The sequence below is a fragment of the Siphateles boraxobius genome, unplaced genomic scaffold, assembly GCF_051911475.1.
Source record: "Siphateles boraxobius isolate OS27281-9 unplaced genomic scaffold, OSU_SipBor_1 5, whole genome shotgun sequence".
Classification (NCBI taxonomy): domain Eukaryota; kingdom Metazoa; phylum Chordata; class Actinopteri; order Cypriniformes; family Leuciscidae; genus Siphateles; species Siphateles boraxobius.
In genome coordinates, this window is record NW_027509141.1 from 27,300,001 (window position 1) to 27,324,936 (window position 24,936).

Below are 24,936 nucleotides of genomic sequence, written 5' to 3' on the forward strand. Positions count from 1 at the left end.
CGTTTTAATGTGGACGGAGATCAATTCTAATACGCAGCTAAAACGCTGTTGTGGACGGAGATCGTTTTCGTTTTAATTCTCCGTTTTTAAACGAAAACGCAGTAGTGTGGACGGGGCCTAAGTCTCTCCATATCTCTCCTGCCATTTCGCATACTTTTTCTTTCCAAACTTTCTTCCTTCAGCTCTGTGACCAATCTGCCTTCTTGTGTGTGTGTGTGTGTGTGTGTGTGTGTGTGTGTGTGTGTGTGTGTGTGTGTGTGTGTGTGTGTGTGTGTGTGTGTGTGTGTGTGTGTGTGTGTGTGTGTGTGTGTGTGTGTGTGTGTGTGTGTGTGTGTGTGTGTGTGTGTGTTCATGTATTTACAACTAACAATATAATCTGCCACAAGTCCAGTACTGAGAAAGCTACTTTGAAACTAGAATACCAAGCTAAAAGTAATTTTTTTTGTATTTAATTACAAGCCAAAACAAAAAAACAAAAACAATTGTTAAATGCTTTAAATCTACGTAGTAATGTATATTCATGTATATATATTATTTATATTAACATATTAAAATATTTGAATGTCTTTTATGAAATATCACAGTGGTTATATAATATATTAAATAAGTAAAATATAGTTTTAATATACAATTTATATTACAACATAATATATCATTATATATATAACTATATAGCCAATAAATAATATAAAATGAATATATTATATAAACATTTACTAATATATATATATATATATATATATACAGTATATATATATATATATATATATATATATATATATATATATATATATAAAAAGAGAAACGCACATCACAATTTAACTACATATTCTGCTTTTTTTTAAAAGAGAAGGATCTATAATGCCACACAAGAACTTGAATCTGTCAATCAATTTTCAGACTACATTCTGCATTTCAAACATATTAATTAAAGGTGCACCTGTGAACATGCAACAAGGGAGCATTTGGAATAAGAACCAGATATTTTCTCTGCACCACATGACGTTGTCGTGGCAATCTCTGAACCACATCTTCATAATTAATGGAACCCTCAGGACACACTCATCCACAGTCATGTTGAAGTTCTCGATCTCACGCCCCATGAGTTCCCAGCATGCCGCCACAATATCACAAACTCTGTTTTCTGACAGCATGTTTTTTATAGATACAAGCATATGTTACCCATTGCAAAACCTTGTTAAATGGCCCTCCTAACAGACAAAACAGCTGCATTTTATATCACACAAAAGTTGCACATCAAAGCAGGGCTTGTAGCGGAAAACAGTTGAGACTGAGCTCAAAGACGCTTTTTGAGGAAAGTCCTCTTTGAGGACAGTCAAAGAGGATACAGGGGATGGATGAACATAGGGTTGATAACACAAGGGAGTGGGCTAGGTTTTAATACACTGCCAGATGTGTTGTGAATGGTCTCAGATGACCCACATGTCCTCAAAGGATGTAAGAGAGCTCGGTAATAACAGGCCACCAATGAAATTGCACCAGAATTTCTGTTATTGTAATTTAATTTGGCTAAATGAGTAGGCAATTCTTACAACAAACAAAAAGTTTCCTGTGAAAAAGGCTCTCAGGAATGTTTGCCATTCTCTCTCAGTTGCAATCTAGCTTGGTTTTTAGTGTTTTTTTTTTTTTTTGGAGGGATGTTGCCACTTACGCTGCCAACATCCACTTAGTGTCAGCCGAGATTGCTATTTGCCTATTGCCATAAAGCTCTTTTCAATAACAGCTTACAAATAGCCATAGGCAGCATATGTGAGGCAATTATTGTTGTTTTGAAAACAAGACAAAACACAGCAAAATTTGAAACGATTTACCTTGCATTTAGAATGATTAGAAATAAGACGTAAAAACCAGTTTCAGTCAAGGCTCTTGCAAATCTTGGCTCAAAAACGTAACTCCAGTTAGCCCTATTCCTGCTTATTTCTCTGTGTGTCCATCAAGTAGGATGGTGTAATCTTTGATCATGCCCCTCAAGGTAAAACTACTTTTTTTGTTTTTGTTAAACTCCAGCTGGTGTGGAAAAACAGCAAAAGCACGGCACTGAGAAGACAGACTCCCATCAGTCACTAGTTTTGATGCATCTCTAACTATCCACACCTCTGACCCGTTCTGCAGACTGACAGAAACACTCTGCCCAAGTATTTTGTGCATGAAATCAATGAAACGAAACAATCCAAGCTGCTAGATTTGAGTTGTCTAACAACATTCAATTCAAGCACAGACTTTATCACAACTTACAACAATCTGGCTGCCTCACTGTGGCCATTTCAATAAAGCATATTTACTACCTCAATAGCTTAATGCACGTTGACCATGATAGCAACATTTAACACATTAATACCCAGATGTTTTTAATGCGCAATCATATGAATATAATGTGCAGTTGTTTTGCAACAGAAACCTATACAAATAGAGGCTTTGCCCACCAGAAGTCTCCAGATGCATTTCTGACTAAAAACTCCTATTGCATTTTAATATCATAAAAGGTGACATCCTTGGGAAGACTGTCCACTTATGATATTAAAATACCATACTATTTAGTCCAGATTAATTAAAATTAAAACATAAATCGGTTTAAATGCTACTAGAAGCATCAGAAAATGATGAATGTACAAGATGAAAAATTATTTTGAGATTTGTTAAAGATGTAATTTTTAAGTGTTATTGAATTATTAGTGTTTTTAAAGATTAACTTTCTTAGAACATTAGATGTAAACATTTTGGAAAATAAGCATGCTCAATTAAATATCCAATAACTGTCACCCCCATTTTTGAGCGTAGATGTGAAAATGCAATCCAAACTATCCAAACTTAATTGGCTGCGGAGAATGCATTGGAATACAGAGCTAAGGTTAGTCTCCTTTTAAAGAAGACACTCGGCAGATTATTGCTGAAGTGAAAGTACATAAAAAAACTAAAGTGTAAAAAAAAGTTGAATAAAACTGTAAAACAAATGTACTGTATTAAACATTTTATTTTGATGGTCCCCTTTGAACATTCTGTCGACTATAAGAAAAGTTGAACCTAACTGTCATTAGAGTATTAGTAGACTGTCTGCTTAATATCTGCCAACACTTCATTGTGATGCTCTACCAACAGACATTCTACTGACTATAAGTAACATTGCAAGTACATGTCAACTTATTCTAACCCTAACCCTACCAGTCTGCTAATATTCTACAAACACTCTGAGAGTTAGTAGACAGGTAGGTGCAACTTTACTCATAGTCAACAGAATGTGTAAAAGGGACCAAATAAATGTCAAAATAAAGTGTAACCAACATTTTTTACTTTATACAATATGTGTTTAATCTAAAATTGCTATAAAATCAAAGCCATGTGTCTAACCAAGTTATGTTCCAAATTTGAAATTGACATCACAAAAACTGAAGTTCCTATGAGATTTTGTTTAGGCGCTATACCAAAATGTTTAGGCTATTTCTATTAGCCTGTGATAGGAGTAGGAGGTATGACTTCTTCAGGGAGTTAGAGATGATGTGGCTGAATATATATCTTTGCCCTAAGTTTAAAACATATTAAAATTGATTATGCATTGATAAGACCAAAATAAAACATGGCTCCACTCTGATTTACCATTGATGAGACAAACAGAAAGTAAGTCAAGATGTCACAACTGTGTAAAGCAATGAGATTTTGACATTGTATTTATAGCCAGTTATTTTACTGCATGCAGTTCTCTGGTCATAATAAACATCCACAACAAAACACCCATCTGCTTAATTAATAATTAATCTTTCTAAATTAATATTAGAAATATTAATAATAATATGTTTCAATACATTATTATTTGATTTGATTTGATTTGATTTAGATCTTAATAATCATAGTCAATGTTTCAGATCAAAAGGCGTAAAGTCATGGATTAGAGGAGGATAAAATTCAAACTCACTCAGTGCTATCTTCGCTAGGTGGAACCGGTTGACCCAGGAGATCTTGCTGACAGGGCTTGGTGTGTTGAAGACCACAGTGAAGCTTACAGGACGCCCAGACCTACAGTACATGAGAAATACATTGGAAGGGGGTGAGATACATTGATCCATCCAGCATGGGCTCATTGCTATGGCCCTTTGAGGAAGATAATCTTATAAAATTTCCATAAAACACATCACAACATGATGGCACCTTAAATATCAGTATTAATAATCCAGTAAAATAGTTTTGCTGCAGTGCAGCAGGGAGCCCTGGGGAGAGCAGCTGCCACTCTCCCCAATACAGCTTGATCTCAAGCTGAGTCTGGATCTGTGTGCTGAGTTTTATTAATCAATTTATTTAATTATTTATTTTTTCATGAAGTCTGTGCTTAGAGGAGGAAAAAGCAGACAGTAGATAAGGAGAAATGGAGATCCCCACAACTGCACACACATGATCTTTTTTTCTTAATTTAATCAAAGAGCCACTGCGAAGGTCAACGAGATCGTAAGATCTGTGGATGTGGTTGCATGGAGGGTTACGTATGGAAGGATGGAGAGTGTCAGGATGGAGAGTGTCAGGCCTGTGAGCTTGCTGAGTTCATCTGCATTCTGAGCCAAGATGTTTAGCCAGGTTAATGGACCAGAACTTTTCACCAATTCCTTCTACAAGGGGGGAATGAGAGAGCATGACTGAGCACCGTGTGCTTCTGGATGGGATGAGGTTCTTAATATGAGTTATTGAAGGAGATTGGCCACAAGAAATCCATCTGGAGTTGACTTTGAAGAATGACAGTTTAAAATTGAAAATGTGATTAAATTTCTGGATTCGATCATTATAAATGCTGTTATCTGAACCTCAGATATACCCATAGAAGGGGAACGAACAGTTGTGCTCATAAGCTCATAAGTACACACCTTTTGCAGAAGAAGTCAAACATCTATCACTATTTATAAATGCTTCAGAAATAATAAATGTCTAATACAAAAACTAGATATATTAGGGATGTCACAACGCAATACAATTTGGTGCGGTTATGGAAAAAATAATGCGTTAAATGACCCAGCCAAAAATGTCCCTCTATGGTTTTTGTCTATTATTTATATCACATGATATAGTTTAGCAATATCACACGAGCAAGAGTGCTGTTTTTCTGCATGATTGTAAATGTGATTTTGATTTTATACAGCAGCTCAATAAAGAAATGTGATTACATTTCAGACACACTATTGTCAGTATTGTTTATTTTGCTCAATTTTGCCAATGAAAATAGTTCTAAACAAAGCCACAGTGAGTGTGCTGTTGAGCGTCTTTGAGCAGCCACACAGCGGTGTTTCACGAATGAATCTGAGGGTTTTATTGAATCGAGTGAGCCAATAGTTCAGTGAACCATTTATAAAGATGGTCACATGCTTAGCTCCTCAAGGAATCAACCATTTGAATGAATGACTCACGTATTAAGACAGTGACTTGCTGCCACCTACTGGCCAGGAGAGTTGGCAGGCCAATTGAGCACAGTAATACCATGGTCAGTAAACCATTTACCAGTGGTTTTGGCACTGTGAGCAGGTGGCAGGTCGTGCTGAAAAATGAAATCTTCATCTCCATAAAGCTTTTCAGCAGATGGAAGCATGAAGTGCTCCAAAATCTCCTGATAGCTAGCTGCATTGACCCTGCCCTTGATAAAACACAGTGGACCAACACCAGCAGCTGACATGGCACCCCAGACCATCACTGACTGTGGGTACTTGACACTGGACTTCAGGCATTTTGGCATTTCCTTCTCCTCAGTCTACCTCCAGACTCTGGCACCTTGATTTCCGAATGACATGCAAAATTTGCTTTCATCCGAAAAAAGTACTTTGGACCACTGAGCAACAGTCCAGTGCTGCTTCTCTGTAGCCCAGGTCAGGCGCTTCTGCCGCTGTTTCTGGTTCAAAAGTGGCTTGACCTGGGGAATGCGGCACCTGTAGCCCATTTCCTGCACATGCCTGTGCACGGTGGCTCTGGATGTTTCTACTCCAGACTCAGTCCACTGCTTCCGCAGGTCCCCCAAGGTCTGGAATCGGTCCTTCTCCACAATCTTCCTCAGGGTCCGGTCACCTCTTCTCGTTGTGCAGCGTTTTTTGCCACACTTTTTCCTTCCCACAGACTTCCCACTGAGGTGCCTTGATACAGCACTCTGGGAACAGCCTATTTGTTCAGAAATTTCTTTCTGTGTCTTACCCTCTTGCTTGAGGGTGTCAATGATGGCCTTCTGGACAGCAGTCAGATCGGCAGTCTTACCCCATGATTGCGGTTTTGAGTAATGAAACAGGCTGGGAGTTTTTAAAAGCTTTAGGAATCTTTTGCAGGTGTTTAGAGTTAATTAGTTGATTCAGATGATTAGGTTAATAGCTCTTTTAGAGACCCTTGTCATGATATGCTAATTTTTTGAGATAGGAATTTTGGGTTTTCATGAGCTGTATGCCAAAATCATCAGTATTAAAACAATAAAACACCTGAAATATTTCAGTTGGTGTGCAGTGAATCTAAAATATATGAAAGTTTAATTTTTATCTTTAACTTTATCACAATATGCAAATTTTTTGAGAAGGACCTGTATATACTGTGTCTCCCTCTTGAGCATTAATGGCTGCTTGCAGCCTTTTTTATTAATTTGGGACATTTTTAATCCTAAATATTACTTTTTACATTTCAGTTTTCATTTCAGAAATGAGAAAATAATCTAAATGCATTTTTCCAGATCAATACTGTACAGTCGAAACAGTAGGATCATGCTAAAGTATTTGTGTTCCAAAATAGCCTTTCATGAAATGGTTCTTAAAAGCACCTACAAAGAAAGTTTAGTGCAATGGAAAGGTTCCATGGATGCCCAGTAAACGGCACTTCATGGAACAATATGCAAAAAAAGCATCTAGTTGAGATAAACAGTTTTGAATATAATTGCTGCGGTTGAATTGAATGTTATAAGGAAAGTACTACATTAAAAAAACAAATTAAGTTTTTATGATTCCTCTTATTAAAAAAAAAAAATTTGTGGAGTGCGGTTTATGCAAGTAGTACATAAACCTATGAGCTGACTAGCAGTTTTGCACTCGCCTTAACACAGTTGCCCAGGCCTTAAATGAGTCAGAAACTCATTAGACACTTGTAAAAATACTTTGACTTCTTTTCTAACACTTTGCCAGCTAAAGAAGGTCTCTCAGCAAAGGCTCAGGGACACGTAAAGCCATTCACATTCAAACATCATTAGAAGGTAATTGACTGGAGAATACGATGACGCCTACTTTGGCTACTGTCACACCAGCAGCCTCTGCCTGCTCTGCATTCAATCCAGGCCAGAGAGAGCGAAAGAAAGAGAGAGAGAGAGAGAGAGAGAGAGAGAGAGAGAGAGAGAGAGAGAGAGAGAGAGAGAGAGAGAGAGAGAGAGAGAGAGAGAGAGAGAGAGAGAGAGAGAGAGAGACAGAAAAGCATGAAGTGCGAAGACACAGATATAGAAGAATGAAATGAAACCTTCGAAGACGCTCAGAGATAAAGAAAGCGAATTCCGACTGAAATTCATGTGGTGCCTGGCTCCTTCCCAGAATGGCAAACGCAAACAACAACTCACAGATATTTCCTTCACTCAGCACAATGGTTTCATATGGAAAAATAAGCAAAAAGAGGTGGGATAGGGGAGGGCTGGTTTTTCAGAGCAGAGTAAGTGCGCTCCATGCTTAATTTGATTCCTGGGATAAAGCTGGGCTCCCACAATGGTCTAAACACGATAAACAGAAAGGCCCTGGGTTCCTCCCGCTGGCTGATTGAAAATCTGGGTGGTTGCGAGAAGGTGTGCGAGTTTGTGTGTCTCTGTGCGGCCTGAATGAAGAAACAGCAGAGGAGGCAGACTCCCAGGCAGAAAGGGCAGAACGGAGAGCAGACAACAGACTGATTTATGGCTGCAGGTCAGTGCTGTGGCATGTGTGTGACACTAATGCAGAATGACAGGACAGATGGTGGAATGGAAGCAAGACACTCAGCTCTTCTCTGTGCCGATTGGAGATGACTGTAAATCACAGAGGAAGTGGCTTTGGAGAAAACGCTCAATAAGCTCTATAAACCCTATGCCCATTAATCCAAGATCAATTAACCTGTCGATTTCACACTTAACCCTGGGTTAACATCTTTTTAAAACCAGGTTAGGCCTTTTTAAACTCAAGCTAAGTTTCCCACAAGTGGGTTAGCACTCCTTTGAAGTTGTATAGCCACAGACAACGAATCATAATTTGTATGAGTGCTTACCTAATTAAATATGCATGTGCTTTCAAACTTTGTTTAATTTCAGCATGTAAGTGAAACAGTGGAAGCAAATGCATTAACTGGAGTAATTAGCATTATTGTGGCTTTTTTGAGATTGTTGTAGTGTTTTAGAAGATGGAGTCTTGCTTACCTAATTAAATATACATGTCCTTTCACTTTGATTAAATTCAGCTTGTAAGTGAAACAGTGAAAGCAAATGCATTAACTGGAGTAATTATCATTATTGTAGCTTTTTTAAAGATTTGTGTAGTGTGTTTTAGAAGATGGAATCTATGTGCCCATCTGTATTTGTCCAATCAATGTTACTAAACTCATGAATATGCAAATTCCTGAAATTCAAAAAGGCAGTAGCACCACTGGAATCACGGGATTGATTCCACGGGAAAGTGTAAGATAAAATGGAAGTGATAAAATGTACACTTTTAATCACTAGAAGCTCCTGAGTGTAAATTTAGGGAAGGGAAGGGAACGGTAGGAAAGATTCTGGGTCTTTGCATTAGTTTATGATAAACATTTTGTATATGCTGAACACATGCAAAACACTTTTGGCAGAGGTTGCGTTATTCAGCCTGAGGGTGGCGCTCTAATGTTGATTGACAGGCTTTAAGTACACATGAGACAGACAGAGAATGCAAAGAAAAAGAAAGTTATGTCTATTCTTAAAACAAACACAAAAGGAACAGAACTATATAAATGCTAACGGCTATTCACAGGAGCACGTTTAAACTAAACGATTTATAGTTTAATTAATTTGATACGCTACTCCACAGATGACAGACATGCCAAATTGTTACTGACCTGAAGCAGACCAATATACATGGGCTGAATCCAAAATCGCCCCCTAAACCCTTAATCACTATTCCCTACGTTAGTCCACTAATACAGTTCACTTGAAGGAGTGCATAAAAATGAGTGAATGAATTCAGTCTGTTGAGTGTACCGTTATTGCGGTGCAATGTGGGATAGAATGAGTGCACTCTATAACGTCAACTATGCCCAGCAGGCACCGGACGTCAATATGACGTCAGATTGATGTTGGATTTTGGTGGGAATGAAAATCGGGTTGACGTCAGAACCCAACAACAGATTGATGCACCTTTGTGGACTTCAAAACAGAAATGGCCATTCGCTGCCATTATAAAGCTTGGAAGAGCCATGCAGGACATTTCTTTAATATATCTCCGATTGTATTCATCTGAAAGAAGAATGTCATATACAGCTAGGATATACTTGAGGGTGAGTAAATCATGGACTAATTTTCATTTTTGGGTGAATAATCCCTTTAATCTAGGGTTTATATATATGCAGGAGGAAACCTGGCTACCTAGGGCTAGCAAGAATGATCTTGGATTAACAATTTCAGGTGTGAAAATCCCACTAGACACAACATAAAAAATTGTATATGGCTAAAAAAGCTCATTTAAATACAGTGCATGAAATATATCTCAGAAAATCTAGAAGAAAAACATTCTAGTATTAAAAAAACAGGCTTTCCTCGGTTTCAGACATCTGTGTCTACTACATTCATTTTTGTTCTCAATCAATCCGCCATGTTTTTGTCAACGTGTAATAGGCAGGACACGCAGGCACACGGATTTGCAGCAAGTTGAATGGGTGATGTTAATTATCCTGTTTCCTGAATGTGCATCAGCCTCCATGACAGCGCTTTGAAATTCCAATGCGTCACCATCCCTTTTGCTGCTTGCTGAGAGGAGTTATCTGAAGGTAGAAAAGGCTCCTAGACTAACAGCAGGTGAAAAACAAAGAACAGGGGGTGCATGCTGGGAACTGCCGCTCTCCCTGGGTCTGTATGCGTGTGTTTGTTAAAAAAGAAAGATAGGTAAAGAGAGAGCGTATTTGTGTATGTGTACCAAAGAGAGAAAGAGATGGTTTTAAATTAGTTTTTTTTCTGTATTCAAAGATTTATTTTATTTTCTTCTCTGCCTCTCTGTGATCATGTTCTCCTTTTTTCCTTAACAGGATCTTTTTGGCCTTGTTGCCAAAAAGTTTATTTATAGACCAGTGGAGAGAGGAGAGGAAATTATGAGGACAGAGAGTGAAACCAAATCAGGAAATGTTGTGTGCCGGATTCAATTAACATCAGCCAAATGAGCACTATAGCTCTGACAGCTCTATTCTGTTCCATTCTGTTCCATTCTGTTCTGTTATATTCTATTCTATTAATTATTATTTCAAAACTTTTGAGGAGCAAATGTTTGGAAAAAACTAAATGAAAATCTAACAGTCTTTAGACAGCCAAATGTCACTAGTCTCACTTTATGTGTTTGATTAATAAAGAACCGATTCATAATAATTTTTTCAGGAATCTGACTCTCTCGCCATGCTGTACATTTTTGATTCACTAAAAAGAATCTGCTCATAAAATCTATTTGAATTTATTTTAAATTCAGAACACTTTGTATTTTGATTCACTAAAAGGACCTGCAATGGCGGCTCATAAAATCATTAGTTCAGGGCTCGGACACTGGCCATGCTGTATGTTTTTTGTTTCACTAAAAATAATACCCTCACAAAAGTCATTCATTCGGGAATCAAATCCCACTGGTAATGCTGTATGTTTTTGATTCACTAAAAAGAATCAGTTCATAAAATCTATTTGGAATTCAGACTTCACTTTATAATCTTGATTCAGATCAGACAACACTTGCAGCGCTGTGTTTTTTATATCACTAAAAAGTGCAGACTCATACGAATTATATGTTTGGGAATCAAATTACACTGGGCGTGCTGTTTTTGATTCTCTTATAAACCATTGAAAATAAATGGTTTATAAGATACATTTTTTCACAAGGGCGCAGGAAGCATCGTTGTTGCACTATGGTGTTTTCACAGGATTGTAAATGCTACGTAAATGTTTGATCATTTTCATTGATTCATTTTTAGCGTTTAGTAATGTATGTGTAATAAACACTTTAAAAAAAGTGCCCCTGTTCGTTCAGTATTAAAATTACACTGGTTTTTGATGCACTAAAAAAGTATCGGGTCATAAGAGTCATTCAATCTGGAATTATTTTAAACTGGCTGTACTGTATGATTTTGATTCACTAAAAAGGATTGGCTCATAAATCCTATTTGGAATTCAGACAACATTTTATATTCTTGATTCACTATAAGAGCCGGCTGTGGCAGCTCATAAAAATCATAATTATGTTTGGGGATCGGACAACATTGGCCCCACAGTGTCAGTCTGAAGCAGTCTGGTCGCACTACACATTTCAATCTGGAGATTCAGAAAACTGTTAACGGAACCACAAGTCAAGTAAATTATTTGGTTTCACTGTTTTTGAGAAAACAGTGCCCGTTCTGAAAAATATCTTGGTGTCCTATCCTAATGACATCAATACATTGCGACATTACAGGACGCAGGCATTGGAAAATTCAGGGAGTGTGACTTTTTTGGAAGATCTGTTTTGGAAGCAGGGCAGGGTTTCTGATGAACATCTGACTGAGCATATTGCTTTTGCAGGTTCCCCAGAACGTGAGCCAACCGAGCAGGCCTGAAGAGCAGGGTTCTGACAGATATTGGGAGGACTGCAGGGTACTAAGCCGCTCTGGGCCGGTTGTGCTGTCACATTAGGTTGAGAAAGCACACGGAGATTAAATGTTCTGCCGAGTCTCTTCCATGTGCCAAGGCAAAAAATCAGTCCCTTGTACCTCCTCTCAGCTGGCAGGGCACTATTTGTCTTTGTAGTTGGGCAAGTAAGGATCAAATGAAATAAAAAATGTTTGATATGCTTGTGTTGAAACAGCTGATGTGAACACAACAAGTGAGATTATACAAGAAATGCTTCAACCCTCATGTTATCTTTGGGTTCTCAGAGAAACCAAGACTTATTAAAAGCGTAATTCACTCAAAAATAACAAAATATCCGACAATTTTTCACCCTCATGTCATTCCAAACCTGAATGACTTTCTTTCCACTTTGGAACATTAAAGATGTTTTTGAAAAATGTCTTTAGGTTCATCCAATAAAAGATAAATCATTGGAGAGTCTTGGACCCCAAACATATTCCAATCAGAAAATGAAGTTTAAATAAATGTCAACTGCTCTATGTGCTTTACAGTTTATCTTCTTTTTTTCCCTCTGCTTCTCTTCTGTCATGTTCTCCCCGTCTCCTCAGCTCTTTTCTTAGTTGAATCCTCTACTAATCTATCTTCATTTCTCTTCCTTCCACGGCTGATTCTATGAGTGAAGTTTCCGCTCTCACTCTGCATCATTAAGATAAGCACATTCAGGTGCAGTGCACTGTGAAAAATGTGCAGCCTCCGCCATTACACATTTACATTCACTGACTCTTAATGTGACATAATAAGAGTACATTAAAGCCTCTGTCTACGCATCAATGAGAAATGACACTAGTGCTCCAAATGGGAAACAGCAGCTCCAAGACTAAGTTAAATGAATTGAATAAGCTCTATGACTAGCCATAATGTAGCACTTCCCAGACTGAAAGGGTCTGTGTAACTTTACCTCCAGCATTCCATGATCTCCCAAATCTGAGAACTATCACTTGATAGATGATTCCCAGTCATGCTATTAGGCTTGTAATTTGCCGCTTGGCTACGTTTAAGGTGACAAGGGGTAGGATTTTAACACACGCTGCAAATAAAGCCGGGTAATGCACATTCATTAGGGGAAATTAAAATGGTGCCAGGCTCCTTCATCATCTTAACTTTATTGCAGATGAACATTAACATGTTTGTCATCTGCCATTATATTTCAGTGCCACTTGGGATCACCCGCTGCAGAGAATGTATGGAGGACTTTATAAGAGTCTGAAATCAAGCTGTGGACTAATCAAAATATTTTTTTTCTTGTTTAGATCTCAGAAGCCATTTAGCAAAATGACTACTAACATTAAGGCAAATGTAATCTATCAGGAGAAGATCAGGAAAGGAAAATGTGTTTTTGAATTAGAAACGGCTATAACAAATATCTGAACCCAATAATGTGTGCTTTTTGAATTTTATTGAGGGTGTTAAAGAAAATTTAAGCTTTTGCCCCGTTTACTCACTTGTCTGGTCTGCCAGGGACCTGCAATCGTAAACGGCACTTGTTGGCACTCTGAATTTGATCCTCTTTGATGCGGATCAGCCTTTGCAATGCCAAACACCAGTCCTGTGCTACCGTAGTGTTCAGATTCTATAAACACAGCAAAGAATGACAAGTGTGATTATAGCAAACACGCTATTCACTGGTAGTGCTTTAAGACCTTGACTTTACATTGGACATCAAGTTTTGACACAACACAGTACAGAACTTGTACAACTTGTAATGTAAATGTACTGAAAAACAAGCACTGAAAGATTTTAATGTTATTAGGAACTACACATGCCCAATAATAGCCTATTTCCTCCTCCCTTTTATAAGATACGTCTATTTATTCCTGTGATGATAAAGATCAAATTATAAAGTCTTCAGTGTCTCAGGATCCTTCAGAAATCGTTTTAAAATTCTGATTTGCTGCCCAAGAAACCGTTCTTAATATCATCAATGTTGAACACAGTAGTGGTGCTTAATATTTTTGTGGAAACTGATACTTTTTTTCATTTAGAAATCTTTGATGATGATAATTCAAAAGAACAGCATTCATTTGGAATAAAATTATTTATGTAACATTATGAATGTATTTACTGTCACTTTTGATCAATTTAATTCTCTTTTCTTTTTTGGCCAAAAAAATTAAATCTAATCTTACTGACCCCAAACTTTTGAATCATAGTGTGCTGTATATTGTTAGTTGAATTTTTATATGCATTTAGCATTGTATAGCACAGCTTACCATATCGGAACAGACCTGTAACCAGTCTAAAACTACTGCTTTATATCACATTAAATGCATAAATCACTGTTTTTATGTTAATTTTGGCTTTGGCCTCAAAGTATTGATGAAATAATAAAGGCTTCCCTCATATGAACAAATTTATCCACACCTCCCAAAAGTCAAATCCAATTGAAATACATCTGCAAAATCAATGAGATCTGCAAAAGTTCACCCATTCTCTATTCACCTCACATTTACATTCTGATTAGATTGTGGTAGGAATTAGTCAGTTGGAGAGAGGCCAAAAGCATGTTTATGGATAAGAAAGCATGCAAGACAAAGCACTGTTAATGTTTTCATATAACACTCAGAGGTAAAAGAAGCAAACTAGCTGTTTTTGTATTGGTTTAGTGGCTGCCAAGGCATCAGGGGAGCTGTCCTGATTTGAGAGCAGCCTTGTGCTGTGCAGACATGCTGTTCAGAGCTATCTCCCATCTGAACATCGACTGAGGATCAGATGAAGAAGGTTTCCCTGCGTTGACGTTCAACTATCAAGCGAATGCCGTGATAATCAATTGATGATCCACGTCTTTGGTTGCTGAACTTTGATCACAATTTAATTATGCTAAAAAACGCTGAATTACCCCAAAGGCTGCAGCATATGTGGCTAATACTGCTTTTGTTTTGCTGCTTAATATATTCCACCTAGATTTTTCCTGGACTTTGTTCTTTTTAGCATTTTTGGACAGTGTTAGGTTATTATATTTTCATAATGAAAATTCTGTTTATTTATCCAAAAGCACAGCTTATCTTATTTTTAATTGTAATTTTTGAGAGAGAGAAAGGACACATTAAATTAAAACACAATAAAGACATGTATGTTACAAAAGATTTATATTTTTTAAAAAATCCTGGTAAAAAGGCTATCATGTTTTTTTTAAATAATATTAATCAGCACACTTTTCAACATTGATAATAAAAAAAATGTATCTTGAGCACTAAATCAGCATATTAGAAGGATCGTGTGACACTGAAGACTGCCATTAGAGCAGTGGTTCTCAAAGTGTGGGGCGCGCCCCCCAGGGGAGGCGCAAGGAAACTGCAGAGGGGGGGGACTGGGTCAGGGGGCGTGGGAGATCAGCAGAAAAAAACAGACGTACACTGAATCGTTCTACTTCAGATCGTTGACTTGTCATCGCTAGAACAAGCCCTACATTGAAGTTGCTCGCTGTAGAAAAGCACCTCTTCATCGGACTGAAACTCAAGCAGCTATGAAAGGGTCATTCGGCAACTCTAGCTATTTCTTCGCTGATTTTCACTTTTGTTGTCGCAAGTTTTCTCAACAAGCTCCCCCTACAGCTGTGAGGTGTATACTTCACAACAATCTTGTAAAAAAACGTACTTGCGGCACCCTTCTCCTCCTTTGTACCGCTGCTCATGTGCATTTGTTATTATCGGAGCAGGACTACTTTATCGTGTGGAGCTATGTCTACCGAGGTGGGTAATACATCATACACATTGAGGGCGGCGTGTGTGTTTATGTCGAATTGCCGTGAAGCAGTTTGTGTTTCTCGCTCCTTCTCGCTTCTCACGAGACTTCCTATTTTCAACTTCCCGGGACGTTAGTCCCCATGTTGCAAGGTTGGTTTTCCGCCTAGGAACGTTGGGGGGAGCGGGGAAAGTCACCAATCTCACCAGAACAGGTTATTAAACCATCCAAATGATTTCTAAACGGTTTTATTAAGTTGAAATAGTTGCCGAATGCCCCGTTTAACTCGCCACTCCGCTGGTGTGCGTGTTCCTGTGAAAAGACGAACAAGACGCTGAGCTCGTGACGTAAGGCGCTGTCAAAAGCAGTCATATATTTGCCCTTTTATATATTGCTCATCCATTATTATTATTCTCACTTACTGTTATATGAAATAATGACATTACAAAGTGGAACTATTGCAGGTGTTTTTCATTGCACGTTTTTATTTTTATTTAAAAAATCTTTCTGTTTTTATTTATTAAATTTTGGGGGTGGATGTGGTAAAAAAAAATGTATGGGGGGCATGGCGAAAAAAGTTTGAGAACCACTGCATTAGAGGAATAAATTACATTTTAAGATACAGTAAAATAGAAAACAGTTATTTTAAATTGTAATAATATTTCACTATATTAGTGTATAGTAATATAAACGCAATAAAACGCAGCTTTGTGTTTGCGCTACATTCATTCTGCCGTGGTGGTCCGCCACACCAAAAATTATCCCGCCAGGGCCGCAGCTTCTCAGTGATGTCCGATATTGTGCATACTGCACAAGTGCATATTGTGTTATTGTTAAGCCTCACTAAAGGCATAAAAAACACTGGAAAGCACCATAAAGTTTTCGTCCACTATATTCTAAGACTTCTAAAGTCATTCGATTGCATAATGTGAGGTAAAAATTTATATTTAAGTCGTTAAGTTAAAGTTAATGGAAACTCATATCTCCTCAGTCATTCTCTATTCAGCATTCAAACAGCTCGTCGCGTTCGGTTACGACAGTTACACGATGACACTCTTTTCAAGATCAACGTTCCCATTATTATACTTTATTTGTAGATAAAGGTCTATGGTTTGCATAAAATTACTTTATCTTGCTAGAGTTTATTGCGCTTTCTAAATCATATTCCTTTCTCATTATAAAATATTATAAAAAATGAGGATGACTTCTCCCGGGTGTCTGTTAGATTACAGCACTGGAGTAGAGTGCACTATGAATTGTTCTTCATGCGCACTGTAACTGAAATTTAAAACTGTTAAAAGAAAAGGCATAATAAGCCGTTGCATAGATATAATACAATATAATACACTAAGCATCGAAAATATTTTCAATGCGAAGCATTGCACGCTGTGACTTCACGTTGCTTCAAGTGCATCATTCTGCGCACGGGATGCGAATAATCGCTTTGCCGCTCTAAACTGGAGCTTTGCATATTATAATACTTGGTTTAAACACCTGGGGCAAGGGGGCGTGGCCCATGGGAATATCACTCATAGGTGACGTCCCCTCCCCCTGAGGAAATGGGCCTGCCACCACAGCTGGAAAAAATCCTAGAGGAAACACTGTAAGAGATTCTTTTAAAAACATCTTACCAACAAACTTTTGAACAGTATTGTATGTAAAAACATGTATTTTAATATTTAGATTTACAGTAGTTAATCAAATCAAATTAACTTTTATTTAGATGTAAAAGTTAATCAAAGTTGTCCTACAACAAGAATGGGTATTGCTCAAAATTCATGTATAACTTTGATGAAAGGTTTTGATCCACTTCAAATGTTGACTACTGTATATTAAAAGCATATAGAATGCATGTTTTTTTTTTTTTTTACTTAATTACACAACTTCAATTTATGAGCCATGTTTACAATTACTTCGCCGCAAAGTCATTTTTATAATGCATCACGTCAGTTCCCTTCAAGTTTCTGATTAAGGGTTCAGATACATTATGGGCCCATTGTATGTGTGGTAGTGAACATTATTTACCTGGTACGTTCCCTGTAAAGTCCCCACAAGCTGAGTGACTTGCTCTACCACTGAGAGGTCGTGCTGCAACTCCTGCAGTTCCTGATACAGACGGGGCGGACCCAGAATGATACTTCCTGTCAATCAAAAATAACCAGCTTCACTTATCCAGCACTTAAATTGCACACCACGCTTTATCAGAACATTCACCTGCACTCCAGGGTTTTCGTTAGATGAGATGGTATTTCTGCGGATATGGCTTCCCGTAAGGTGCTGAATCATTCGAATATGTAATCGAGTCAGGAAAGCTCAGTTACACTGTGAGCTATCCTCAAAAAAAAAAAAAACACTTTAGGAATTCCTATACCATGCACATACCTCCATTTCAAATAATTGATCTGAGACCTGCATAGTGGTCTACAATGACAGAAATTTCAGAATGATATCTGACCTTTAAATAGGAAGTCTCATTGTGCTCTAGGCTTTCTCTTAAAAGAACTTGCCCTAATGCAAATCTAAACAAAATCAACTTAACTTTTAAAGACTTCTGCACTATCACAAAACTTTCATTTGTCAATACTCTCCAGTAGCTCCACTAACAAAGAGAATCAATACTGAAGATAGATCTATTGTTCCCATTGTTTGTGCAGCCACAGAGGCTAACGCTATAAGGAAAAGGAGCAGAGTATAAAATGAAGCCATTTGGAAATATGAAGCCCTTTAAGGGTGACGAAACGAACACAGGTGTCTCATTAGACGTGAAATGTACCATCGATTTGAATCCCCATTCCCTTTTTTGCGGTCTCTGGTCTCTGTCTGCAGAATCAATAGTGGGGGTGAATCTGCTCTATGTGTCCGACCGATAGCCCAAGAATGAGGAGTGTAATTAAATCCCAGAGCTGGATACGAAGACTGCAGGATCGTCTGGCCTTTCAGCACCTCCGCATAATCACATGACCTGTGTGCAGAATTGGGGCGGCACGGGCAATTGTTGACCCCCAGCTAAACCTAATTTTCGAAGTACTGCTGGAAGGTCTGTCAGAGATCTTTCTCAGGCTCTGACACGCCATCTCTCTCTCTCTCTCTCTCTCTCTCTCTCTCTCTCTCTCTCTCTCTCTCTCTCTCTCTCTCTCTCTCTCTCTCTCTCTCTCTATCTCTCTCTCTCTCTCTCTCTCTCTCTCTCTTTCTCTCTCTCTCTTTTTCTCTATAGGTCTGTCTGTCTTTCTACCTTTCACTGTCTGTCTAGGATTCAATCCACTTCTCTTTACACCTCTACATCTTTCTTCCACTGTTTTGTCTGTCTCTTTCTAACCTTTAGAAATGTAATAGGGTCTTCCACTCACACAGCCACAGAGACATCTGTCACTGGCACGGCTTGATCAATAGCAGGCACATTTGAATAAAAATAGGCACAGTGAGCCCCTACAGCGCAAGCTGGCAGAGTTTACACGCTCTCCTGGTTGCCGTGGCAAGGCCTCAGGCGGGCCTACAGGTTTGTGGGCTTGTGGCCAACCCTGGCCTCAGGTGAATGTGCTGACTTGTAATCCAGACTAATCCAGTTGGTGTGCTGGGATCTGGTTTTCACACTATTGCATGGTTTTCCACCATTTCCACTAGTCTATCTCTCTCACACACATTGTCATGTGTAAACGAACACACACGCTGGCCAGCCACCAGCAGAGGCCTATGTAGACACAATACAGAAGTCCAAAGCCTAAAGTTAACCAAGCTGTTGCCAGCAGGGCCACTCAAATTTGGATTTCTCATTCAAACCTATGCTCTTTACTAACATATAAGTGTGCTTTTTACAAATTTCTTTTTTTTTTTGTAGCAAGGATCTATCTGGCACGTTTTAACAAATATTAAAAAGGTGTGCATGCCATGGCCAATAGGGAAACTAGTCTGTGATCATTTTCAGGGACTAAAGTGCTCATTAATATTGCACCGAACCAGCTAAGGGTAAGTAATTAGCATCTATATATTGTATATTACATTATGTTAATTATATTATATTATATTTTGTGCTGCTTTATATTTTTTTACAACCTTTGATACATTTTTTTCAGGATTCTTTGATGAATAAAAAGTAAACAAAAAGATAACAGCATTTATTTAAAATAGAATTATTTTGTAACAATTGAATATACACTACCATTCAAAAGTTTATATATTATACCATGTTATATTATTAGATTATAATATACTGTACTACACATAATATATATATATATAATTCATACTAAAACAATATCAAAAGTAAAAATAAATATTAATAATGATATTAATATTATAATATAATTTGTAATAAATCATCATTATCAGCAGCAGTAGAATATTTATTAATACTATACAAGATATAATATACATAATTTATATTAAAACAATATAAAAAATATTCTTGTTGTTATTATTACTTAATGTTGTCCACCATATTTACTTTGTGTAGAAGTCTAGAAATATTTCAGCAGGAAATTATTTGAGAGAGGGCTTAATTGTCCAAAATAGCATCACTGTACAGTAAGTCTCCATTAAGAATGCATCTCATTGCTCACAGACCTCTAAGATTAGCAATATGCTACTGTGTTATACTGCTTTAGAGTGGCAGCAGAGGCCTTGCTCTTCCTGGAATGCTGGCCTATTCCATCAATAAAATTAGGGCACTGGGGCCTGCAGGAGATGACAAATGAGTCCATTTTGAGGTACGCTGGGGGAGCGTGGAATCTGATTTGGGCAAGGAGCCCCATGGAGTGACATCACAAGGGCTGTAGAGATGTGACGCGGGCCAGGCAAAACAGGGTTGTGTGCCTATGTGCTGCTATTAATAGCTGAAGAAAGACATATTCAGACTAGACCAAACTACGACAAAGGGGTCTGTAAAATAGTGATGAAAGTGGTGGCTTCTTGTAACTTAACCAGAAGTGTTTGTTAACAGCTTAAACAGGTCATTGAATAGAATAAAAGAGAGGGACAAGGCTCTGTCTTATATCTCGTCACAGACAGAGATACCGAAACGTATCCTCACCAAATACAGGCCCCGTGACCATTCTAGCCATAGAAAAAGTATTTATAACTATTACTTCTTTTACTGACCAAACCTTTAAACGGTAGTGCATATAAAAATACAGGCTATATAATAAAGTGCCCTCATTGTGCTATTTTAAACATTCCTAAATTTGTAGGTCTCATACAAGAGGCTTACATGCTTTCAAGGTCAAAAAAACACTTTCATTTTCTCATAATATACATTGCACATCACCTCTTTTCTCACACTGCCTGAAATGACTCCAAGGATTCAGTCTCTCTAAACACCTCCTCTCCTCTGCTCTAATTGATCAAACAACTTATGCCGAGTTCAGACTGCACGATTTTAGCCCCGATTTGGCTCGCCGACAGGTTTTGAGAAATCGCAGACAAATGCCCGGAATCACATGCAAATCGGTGCTCATTCACGCGAGTGACAATCACGCAGTGTGAATGAGCAAAGACGCGATCTGAGAGAATCGACGAAGATTCACTGACGCCTGTGAGATATTTGGCATGCTAAATGTCTGGAACTGTCGGCGATTCACAATCCTGCTGTGTGAAAAGTGTTCTGACTGAAAACTACATCGGCGATGACCGACAGCCAATGAGAGAGCAAGATACAGGACAGCAGGATGTTCAGGGAGGAGTTATAGACCAGAATATCAGTATTTTAATAGATAGGCCTATATTTACAATTATATCAAACAGAAACAAAGCACAAACATTTGCATGACCAGCAGCAACAGCAGGACATTTGTAAAATTATTTATTTACCCCCAACTCTCTTTGCAAAACACAGTCCTTGCTCCCCTCGTCTTCCCAACCATTTCCTCCTGCATAAACTGTTTATTTTTCTCATTTTCGCTGCAAATCAGCGCACCGACAATTTGGATCGCAATCTTCTTGTAGGCTATCATTTTTAATTACAAATTCAGTGTCGCGCGATAACTCCGGTCTCACGCACGCGTGATCTTCCGTTATTACCTTATCACTTCTCGCGTTTGTTTGGTTGTGAAACGTAGTTTGCGTACCAGGGAGAAGTTGTCGGCGATTCTTTCTTTTGTAAAGTCATGCAGTGTGAAACCTCCTGTCGCCGATCCATCGTGCAGTGTGAACACACCAGCAACTGAATGTTACCCCAGATGTGTCCCCAGATGTGTCACTGCAGTGTGAAAACAACAGTGACACAATTATTTTGAAAATCATGCAGTCTGAACTCGGCATTAGTGTGTCGCAGTGGCGTGCACAGGGGGTCTATGCAGGGGGGCATGGGCCCCTGCCCCTTTAGTCGTGAACGTGGCCTTTTCGGTCATATCTCGGTGCCCCGTGGAACGCAATTTCTACTGAGGGGGACCCCACTAACCCACATGTAAAACATGTTGCTTCTCACCTACAACTACAATGGTTGAGGGTTGGGTCAACGTACTATGTACATGTTGTTTGCGGGCAGTGTCACAGTTCTGTCACCTCAGTCTGGATTTTCCCATGGGTTTGTGACGGGACTGTGACTTGGCCGATTTCTTATGTGTTTATGTCTAGTCTGGTCCGGTGTTAACACATGAGTGTCTTGTTTCTTGTGCCATGTGCTCTCTTGTCTAATTGTCAACCCCGCCCATCTTGTTATCTCGTTATTGGTTTATTTCCCCCACCTGTCCGCCTTGTTACCTCTTTTGTTTGTTGGCCTATTTAATCTCCCTGTGTTCGCTGTCTTGTGCCGATTCGTTGTAAATGTTACGTGTTCTAGTTTGTGTCCTCCCGTTTGTTTATGGGGTTGGAGTTTGTACCTTTCCTATTTGGCATCCGAAAAAATCACTCTGCATTTGAATCCACAACATTGTCTATCTATCGTGACAGGCAGTCAATGAAGATCATTGGCATTATGCAAATTTTTACGAACCTATGTCGAGTTCATATGTTACGGAAGTGAGACTTGAATTTCTGATGGCTCGTTTCTTTCTTTTAGCAGACAATAACTTTATTTGTCGTGCACTTTGATCTTTAAAACTTTGCAGACCTTTTACATTCACAAACAGCTATTATACACTGCATGGCAGGTAATATTCGAAAAAGCATTATTTTTCCTGTCACTGTTTTTATTTCTTATTTGTATTGATTATTGGGCAACATTTTATGGTAAACAATCATGCCAGTATTTTGAAATTTAAATTGAGGGAAATGACAGAGAAAATGATGAGAATGAGCAATAGGAAGTAGATGGGAGGCTTCTGCTGAGTTATAAAGTAGCAGGAAGAGAACGGATGCAGATAAATTGGACAGAATGCTGTTTTATAATGATTTCATTGAGAAATAAGGCATAGGGGGCACAAGAGGCCTTCTAAAGACTCCTGCCCGCGAGCGGTCTGCTAGGCCCTGGCATTAAACATCTTCTGTCATCTAATTTCCTGGCTCCCCTGTGTGCACAATTCAACATGGGTGTTCAAGAGACAACGCCATTAATATTTCAGCTCAGAAAGCAAAAGGCTTAAACAGCCAGAACCTGTACATCCTGATAACATTTTGTACCTGGAGCTCTGTCAGCATATTTATCTTGGTGCCCCACAATTGCTCTCTTCCTCCTCCTCGTCTTTGAACTCAAAACACAATAATGTTTTGTAAGAGTGTTCAGCCCTGATTCCAATCTCCTGAACTTGCTCTCTCTGATTGGAAGTGGAGGTGGAAATAATGCGCCAAGACTGATGACAGCACGCTGAATATGTTTGTGGTCTATCAGACAGTGAAATAAGATTGCTTAGGCCGTTCCTCTGTTATTCTTATCTACCTCACCTGAGATACACTCTGTATCTGTATCTGAGGCCATAAAAAAAGTTGCATTTCTCACAAAAAATGGACAGTTATTTCAAAATGTCTCCAAGACTCACATCAAGGGGTACATGCTTTCTGATTGTTTGGAAAGTAGCAGTGCCAACAGCATTGTCATTACCCAGTCCCGAAGAGCCGCCCGAACGCTTGACGCCTCCAAGCTGGTAAAGAGTGTTCCTCGATTGGGAGCCCTCTTGACCCACTTCAACTACCTGAACCTGCTGCAAGGGGGCACACCACTTCAGACTATACTTGGGACCTACTGGAACCAGACTGCTGATGTCAGGGGGGCCCCTGGTGGTGACAAGAACAACAACATGTCAAAATGTATTTGCATAATCATAAAAATAAGTAGCCTGACAGATCATTTGGTAAAGGATTAACTCGAATGCAATCTTGTTAAACATACCCCAATATTCTTTATTTTTTTATTTACAACTTCGAACAATCTTTTTTTACAGATCAACTGTGAGTACATTGTGGAAGGCTGGAGCTCCAGCTGTTGGGGGGGTTGTTATTATTCATGTTTTGTTGTGATCACAATCACCTCGTTTAGATCTTCTAAACGAGCATGTCGAGCCACACTTTAGTAGAGCACAGACCTAACATGCTGCAGTGGAAGGACTAGCTCAAAAGCTTTGAGATAGTATCACCGCAAGCTTTCACCGCAAGCTTTTTCACTTAGCTTTTTACCTTTTGCACTGCTGAGATGTGATCAATGGAGCTGTCATAGATAATCTTTTTGGGTGGAACAGAGAAGCGCCTTTATGCCTGTGATCTATGGGGATAATTTCTGTCGCTGTAGCTAAACACCCTGGTATTTGTTCCCAGATAATGAAGGCCCATTTGACTCTGCCCAATTCTGTCCTATGCCTTAAACATTAGCGGCTAACCCCCTCATATTGGGGCAACATCACAGTAATGCAGTATTTAGATCAGCAATCAATCAGTCAGCGTGGCCTTAGCCCCCCTAAGGGGGGGGGGGGGGTGTTGGGGGCAGAGTGACAAAGAGAAAGTCAATCGACCTTGTCCTGGACACATACTTGACATTGATGTTAGCACAGATGAGCATGTCACCGAAGAGAAAGACTTTCCTCTCCTTAGACTTAAGGACCTGTCCTCGTTCACCATACACCGTCTCAATCAGCGTCTCGCAAAGGATCAAAGAGCTCTGCTCAGAGTTCAGCAGCTGAAGAAAAGACAGGGGAGACACTGATTACACGTAAGTCTTACAAAATAGAGGCTACCAATTACATGACTACACGCTTACTTAGAGGCTACAGTGTGGCGTTAAAGACACTTGAAGGTTCACAGAAAGGCAGCACAGAAGATTGGAAACGGCAGTATATTTGAAGCGGAAAAGGTTGGGGAAAACCCAATATTAAAGGAGATGCTCCTTTTAAATTGGATTGAGAAGTGTAGACTTGCATCTACAAACTACTTACATTTAAATGTGCATTATAAAAAGGAAGGTTCCTAAAGGTTCTTTAAATATGTAAATACTTATTTTTAGAACAAGCTGTTTTTCCTGAATAAAAACTGTACTTTCAGATAAAGATCCT

The 24,936-nt window shown here is 38.7% G+C and overlaps 1 protein-coding gene across 3 annotated transcripts in view; it reads right to left on the reverse strand.

The window, feature by feature from the left end:
- Window positions 1–24,936, reverse strand: part of arhgef10la (Rho guanine nucleotide exchange factor (GEF) 10-like a) — a 144,406-nt gene that overhangs the window by 56,371 nt on the left and 63,099 nt on the right. For all 3 annotated transcript variants that reach the window (XM_077203637.1, XM_077203636.1, XM_077203635.1), the window contains 5 exons: window positions 24,418–24,563; window positions 23,496–23,668; window positions 17,552–17,667; window positions 13,288–13,415; window positions 3,929–4,029 (listed from right to left, as the gene is read on the reverse strand). In XM_077203637.1, coding sequence (XP_077059752.1) covers window positions 3,929–4,029; window positions 13,288–13,415; window positions 17,552–17,667; window positions 23,496–23,668; window positions 24,418–24,563 — 664 coding nt within the window. The remainder of the gene's footprint in view (window positions 1–3,928; window positions 4,030–13,287; window positions 13,416–17,551; window positions 17,668–23,495; window positions 23,669–24,417; window positions 24,564–24,936) is intronic.